The sequence below is a fragment of the Salvia splendens genome, chromosome 8 (assembly GCF_004379255.2).
Source record: "Salvia splendens isolate huo1 chromosome 8, SspV2, whole genome shotgun sequence".
Classification (NCBI taxonomy): domain Eukaryota; kingdom Viridiplantae; phylum Streptophyta; class Magnoliopsida; order Lamiales; family Lamiaceae; genus Salvia; species Salvia splendens.
Window position 1 is genome coordinate 11,011,515 of NC_056039.1, and position 7,093 is coordinate 11,018,607.

A 7,093-nucleotide genomic window follows, 5' to 3' on the forward strand; every position below is an offset into this window, starting at 1 on the left:
TTTTGGTAAAAAATATGTTTTCTTTTTTATTTTATAATCTCTTTTTCTTTTTAACTCTTTTTTCTTTTTTCTTTTATTTTTTCTCTATTTAATACTTTCTTCGTCCCTTAAAAATATGCACTATTTCCATTCTCTACTAACAATACTCTATTTACTTTTTCTCTTTACCTCTCTCTTATTTTACTAATTTTATATTAAAACCCATGTTGATCCAAAGTGCATATTATTTGGAGACAGATGGAGTATTATTACATTGATACCTTATTTTTCATATTAAAAAAATGATGCAAGTAATTTGGGAGAGTAGTATTTTTCACGTGGAAATTCAAGGAAAATGTTTATCCAGTCAACTTAATAGTCAGACTACTTTATTTGGTAGCGTTATTTATTAAGTCTTGTGCTATTGGAAATTCATGTGAATCTAGTTTCCACAATAAATCGAAACTTATAGGACAGTGCAATATTTATAAATCTTGTATATATGTCTATTTTACCGAATACTAAAAAATATATAGTACTCCTATTACTTATATGCTACATAAAGTATGCTCACATATGATTATAATATAAGGTATTTAGCATATTATTTCATGCACAAGAGATGAATATTTGTATTTTAATCTTATTAGTGTTCTCTATAACTTTAAATAAATATATACACGAAGATGAATATTTGTGTTTTTATCTTATTAGTGTTCTCTATAATTTTAAATAATACATAAATTGACAAATTAAATTTTAATTTTTATCAAAATAATAACATCAACAATGTTAGTAACATTTCATAGTATACTAAATCAAACTAAAAGGCATAAAATAAAATAATCAATGCTAAATGAGCATTAAACAATCTAGTGTTCTTGGATAATATTCCAATAAGGTATGTCGCATGTCATTTTCCTACACATATCAATACTTATTGTACTTTATTTTGCTTATCTAAAGCCTTCTAGGGATGGTAGAATGGAACAAAGAGGGAATGGAATGTAACTCCCTTGCTTGGTAGCTATAAGAAATACAAAATAAATGAAATTGTTATTTTTGGGTTGAATTCATTTCTATGTTTGGTGACTACAAATAATATAGGAATGGAATGGAATTGAGAATGAAATGAAATATTAATAATTACTACTATCTACGTCCACAAAAAATAGACAATGTTGTAAATGACATGAGTTTTAATGCATAATTGATACAGTAAGAGAGATGGAAGAAAAATGTGATGGAAGTACTAGTATTAGTGGATTGTGGAGTCCACATTTAGAATGATGTATAGCCGTATATGGTTAGTATTCATTTAAAAGAAATTATATTTTGAATTTGTCTAATATTGGTGGATAATCTAAAATGATAAAATTAGTCTAATTTGTTAAGTACTAGTATTATCAAAAAAGATACTACCAAGTTACAATTGTTTTTTTTTTTTATCGAAGTTACTTTATTAGTACTGATATTTAGTGTTTATTTTTCAAGTAAATAAAAAGTCGATGTCATAATTGAATTTCAAGTTATAAAATAAGATGTTATACAGGATTGCAGTCCAACTTTAATCGTACATGTCTAAAATATTGCAATTGTTATCTTTTAACTTCTCAAACACTTTGTCAGTCTACAGTCTACTGAATGCATATTATATTTGATGGCTGTAATAAAAAAAGAAAATCACAAATAACATTATTATGTTGTTATAATATGCATGTTCTTTCTCACCGCAGGTACAAATTTCCTAATCAAAATGTAAATTTAAACTCCAATAAATGAAAAACTAGAAAGATCATCCTACAAATCAAATGCAATTACAATAAAAAACTATCAAGACTAGCCTATAGCACAATTTAAAACGCCAGATTTTATTTAGCAAACGTGAGGGTCGACGTGAATCCTAACTCACCTAATTAGACTGTCATTCATCTGACAGTGGGCGTTATGTCGCCTACCTAGGAGCTGGTTAGATAATACTCCTAGTAGTAGTAGATAATTTGTAAAAAGTTATGGTACCACCGAGTGCAGTGCTAACTTCCATAATCTAGCTAGGTTTAATAACACACTTAGATTTTCACATTTGGCACTAGGATGATGATCAACATATAACTAATATTAAGTGTATAATTAGTGAACAAATCTAAATTATTAAATCAAAATGATCAATTCACTATATGGGCGTTTTAATTCACAATATGAATTTGAAATCAAGGAGTGAACCAAAACACCATTATAGTGAAATATTTACTCTGTGAAGATTTAGTTCACTGTAATGACATTTTGGTTTACTCCTTCGTGTAGTGAACTAAATCGCTCTTACAGTGAACTAAATTTGTGTTCTCTAGTTATGCATTTAACTAGTGGTTTCCCTAGATCACTACTAGTAGATATGTTGATTGCGAATTCTTTCATGAGATGATGGATCTTTATTATGTAGCATCATGTACTTCCATGGACCTTCTCTCGATTGCGTTCATTCACTTTGCCCTTCTGAGTTCTGATGGCTTACTGGATAAGATTACACTTATATTTTTTCTAATTTTCACATTAGAGTACAAAGAAGTGAAAATGATGATTATAATTTTCAAATAATATATTCAAATATTTGCAGTTTTTTCGTACTATATATATTTCTAAAAATTTGAAATAATGAAATTTGAAAATGAATTAATTAGAAAAATTTTGATAATTATATGGCAATTCACTGGAGCTATTGTGGGCGAGCTATTTGGTATAGATAATTGAAGTTGAGCATTTTATCGGGTATAATTTTTTAACTTTGTAGCATCGGCCTGTATTTGTTTGGGCCTGTTTAGCCCACAATCCTGCCCATCAATATTTTTTCTTGCGCTGAAAGATAACTCAAAATTTTTTTTTCTTCATTGTTTCTCCGATTCCGATTACCATTTTCTTGCGCAAACAAAAGCAGATAAAAAAACTCACAAACTAACAGCACTAATCATGGATCCTGCGAAGACGATTCCACTGGAAGGCCGCGGCGATGATTTGCTGCGTTTTGGTATCCACGGCGTCAAGAGCGATATCATCGAACCCCACCCTCTTCAATCTGCCCGACGCTCTGTAATGTTTCAACAATTTTACACGCGCATACTCACTCTTTTACCCTCCCTATGCCCCTTGATTTGTGTCTTTGATGTTGCTTTTTTTCCGGTAATGAATAGGCAAAGCAAACGCAAGAAGAGACGAAGAAGAAAATTTTGGCGAATACTTACGGTTCAGCATTTCCGATGAAGATGGAGATGGATCGTCAGATTCTCGCCAAGTTTGTGCTCCTCTACCTCTTTACTCTTTCTCTCTCCACACGCGCGCGCTCTCACTCTTAATTTTGATTGTATTGTGTAGTGAACTACAGTAGCTAGGGTTTTTATTTTGGCGGAAATTTGGGGGTTTCATCCGAACTTTTCATACGTTTTAATCTGGTTGAATCAGACTGTAATATCTTTCCGTACTACATTTCAAATTATGCATACATCCTGCTTCTCTGTGCTATGATGTATCCATTCATTTGTTCCTGGTCCTTTTCTTTTGCTGCAATGACTGAAAGTTGATAAATTTTTTCTGAAATAGTGTCTAGAACTGGATTCTCGAATTTTGCTATGAGTGGGTTTCTTTATGATATAATTTGTTTGGAGACTGGTTAAAAGAGTCAGCTGTAAAGGCTGGAGCGGTATTTGGGTTCTAGTGCTGCCTGAAACTCATTTTTGGTTATGTTACCTTTTTCCTTCAGCTAGTTATATATGCTACTGAGAGCATCCACAACCGTGCTCTTGCCAGCGGCACGGTTGTGGGCCCGGGCGGTACTATTCATGCCTGCTCTCTGGCAAGAGCACAACACCCACAACTGTGCTCTTCCGCAAGGACGAGCACAATTAATATAAAATTCAATTACACAACAACATTTTCATAATACTAAAATTCATTAAAAAAACCACAATAAAAATTACAAATTACAAATAAAATAAAAAGACATAATTAAAATCCTAAAAATTAAAAATTACATAATTAAAATACTAAAAATTAAAAATTACATAATTAAACTCCTAAAAATTAAAAATTACATAATTATTGGCTAATATAACCCGAGGAAGACTACGCATCCGGCGGCACCAACCCCGGTGTCCACCCGTAGCGCCCATCGGAGGCACCTTGATCGTCGATTGGGTATGGCCGGTAGCCACTCGGAACGCCCGAATCTTGGGTGAGAGGAGGGGCCGAATATTCCGTTTCCGGACTAGGAAACGGTTGCGAACCGAACCATTCGGGGTTCCAACCGTGAGAGCCGCTTGGGTTGTCGTCGTTACCGGACATAGTGGTGTTGTAGGGTGTGAGAGGAAGATGAAAATGGATATGAGAGATTGAAGATGAGAATGGAGATGAGAGAATGATGATGAGAATTGTGTAGTGAAAGTGTGAATTTTTGGGAGTGAAATTGAGGGTATTTATAGATGAAAGTGTGTATTTTTGGGGTAAAAAAAATAAAAAAAAATTAAAAAGTGGGGAAAAACGGTTATAACCGGATATAATTTTTTGGGGAAGTGAAATTTTTTTTTTTTTATTTTTTATCGGTTTTTTAATAAAAAACCGATTTTTAAAAAAAAAAATAAAAAATTGTTTGAAACCAACGGCTATGCCGTTGGCGAATGGGAGAGTGACACGTGTGCGTCCGCTGGCACGGACGTGCTCGATACATCGAGCAGCGCCGTGCCAGCGGCGCGGTTGCAGCGGCGGCGGTTCTTCGCCTTGCCGCTGGCACGGACGGCGGTGGCGCCAACCGCCACCGCTGCGGATGCTCTGAAGTTTTTGTCTTGTCTATTATGCATCTGCCTTTGCAGATAGTAATTTCTGTGTTTATCATCTTTTGCATATATGTATTGTTGAAATGTGTCCCAGAGCGGATTAACAAGCTATGATATTAATAACCTATAATGATGCTAGTGATAGAGCTACGATGTGGATTGTTGTGTTGGTCATAGTTTGTATCATTAGAATCTTTAAATTCTCTTTGCTTGAGGGTTTGGAATTGGAATATTCTTGAATTGCAGCTCATGTGTTTCTTCTTTAGAACATGTTTTTAAGCTTGTGTACTTTTACTGTTTTACTTTTGTGGTAATCCTTCTGAATTGTCTGGGTGGTGAATTAGTTGAATCTAGAATAAGTCTGATGAACTTAAGTTTGAATATGTGTGAAACTTATTGCAATTATGCTCTATGAAGTTTGCAACTGCAATCAGACAAGTTCATATTTATCTATCAAAGTCAATGTGCTTTATTTTGTTTTAGTGAATGATATTGTTCCTTGCCATGTTTAAGCTGTCATGTGTTCCTCAAAAAATATATTCTGCACTTAGATTCTTGGTCTGTTCGGGTACATTTTTTATTTCTTTTAATTTTGATAAGTTCTTATGTTCATTCCCTGAATGTGAAATTTTATATTTTCTTGTTTCATTTCATCATAATGATGTATTGATGTAGAAATTTTAATTCCATATGCTGTATTAGTCTTGCAAGAAAATATTTCAAAACTTATAAATCTTGTTTATGAGCAGCATAAAATCTTTCATATGTTGCAGTGAGATCTCTCAGATATTACTGTTACAATTTGGCCTTGCACAAATTAGCCATACAAATGTATTATAATGCAATCACTTTTTTGCTTCACAGATTTCAAAGGCCTCCTGGTGCAGTACCCTCCTCGTTTGTAGGTCTAGAGGCCTTTACTGGAACTATGGAAGAGTTTGGTTTTGAAGATTATCTTAACGGTAAGGAAGTTCCAAAAGAGTTTCCCTATTCAAAAATCAAAATACAAAACTTTTTCCATTTAATGTTTCATCAATTTGGCATAAATGATAAGGATGATAAGTGGTCAAACTGATACCTGTAGATCTTATAGCATTATTCTGAAAATCTTTATATAAGCTGCTGGGATCATTTCAGTCACCAACTGGCTATGAAAAGCAGTATAGGGAACACTATGTTTTTGTCAATGCAATATTAAATCTTAACATTGCTCTGCGGTGGATTCAAACGTGAGACCTTTGGCCTAAGAAAGGCATTAACCACTCTGCCGCTAGGCCAACACACAACTATAGTATAGGGAACATCTTGATTGTTGGAAACTTGGAATACGTCAAGCATCAGTTCTTTCAAACCCATACATGAAGGCCTAAATTATGAGGCTCTAAGTTATGAGTTCTTTCTCATGAATAATATGTCGATGCCCATTGCTGGGTTCATGTCTGTTATATTTTTGCTGCATTCTGCGTATGCATTTGCGCATTTGCTGGTTGTTTGCAGTTTAAATACAAAATTGATTTGTGAACTGTTAGTTGAGTCTTGAGAAAAATTATGATTTAATGCTGTGATCATGAACGGTCCTGATTGTCTTTCCCAGTCCTTGCTCTATTCCTGAACTTCTACGTAATGTTTCAGATCCTAGGGAGTCTGAATCATATCGTCCAGTTGATCTGCATCATGGTATGGAAGTTCGTCTTGGTCTGTCGAAAGGACCGCCTTGCCCCAGTTTCATGTGAAGCATCAATTGATTTCTAGGGTGAATAGGCTTTTACTTGGTGTATTGATGCTTCTTTGTCCACTTAAAAGGCTCAAGATAGACTGTTCTTCTGTGAGTCGTCATTGTTCCTCCTTTGCTTGAAGTTACTCTCTTCGTTTCTCATCTTCCTGCTGTTAAAATTCATGATTCGCTACGAGTATCACATGTTCTTTCAATATTTGGTTGGTTCTTGACATCACATGTTAATAAGTTCATCCTAAATCAGTTAAAATTTCAGAAACTAACCTTTTAATTTAACAGGAACAGGCATTTATACAAAGTATCACCAAGGGGTGTTTATTAAAACCTCGTATGTAAAGTTTTAGAAATCATTCAAGTTTAAAATTTACCATTATGGAAAGATCTTAAATCTATTCACTTTTAGAATTTTGAGACGAGGCAAAAACTTTTACAAGACCCATTTTATGCATAAAATACTAAAAGAATCATTTGTAGGTAAGGTGTATAGAAATGGTATATCATTTATATTCTTCTAAAAAGTACTCCCTCCGTCTATGATTAAATGTCTCATTTTTCCTTT

At 33.6% G+C, this 7,093-nt stretch overlaps 1 protein-coding gene across 1 annotated transcript; it reads left to right on the forward strand.

Annotated features, from left to right (window-relative positions):
- Positions 1-2,853: 2,853 nt before the first annotated feature.
- LOC121746171 (cyclin-B1-2-like) lies at positions 2,854-6,730 on the forward strand. The gene is made up of 4 exons (XM_042140084.1): positions 2,854-3,063; positions 3,165-3,265; positions 5,664-5,761; positions 6,432-6,730. The coding sequence occupies exons 1-4, from the start codon at positions 2,944-2,946 to the stop codon at positions 6,530-6,532; spliced, it is 420 nt and encodes a 139-aa protein (XP_041996018.1). The 5' UTR covers positions 2,854-2,943; the 3' UTR covers positions 6,533-6,730.
- The last annotated feature ends 363 nt before the right edge of the window (positions 6,731-7,093 follow it).

Excerpts from the sequence above, each read along its gene's own strand:
- LOC121746171 (XM_042140084.1), top strand. The coding sequence starts at position 2,944 with ATGGATCCTGCGAAGACGATTCCACTGGAAGGCCGCGGCGATGATTTG. Across the intron at positions 3,064-3,164 it reads TTCAATCTGCCCGACGCTCT|GCAAAGCAAACGCAAGAAGA; the intron begins GTAATGTTTCAA and ends GGTAATGAATAG. Across the intron at positions 5,762-6,431 it reads TTTTGAAGATTATCTTAACG|ATCCTAGGGAGTCTGAATCA; the intron begins GTAAGGAAGTTC and ends GTAATGTTTCAG.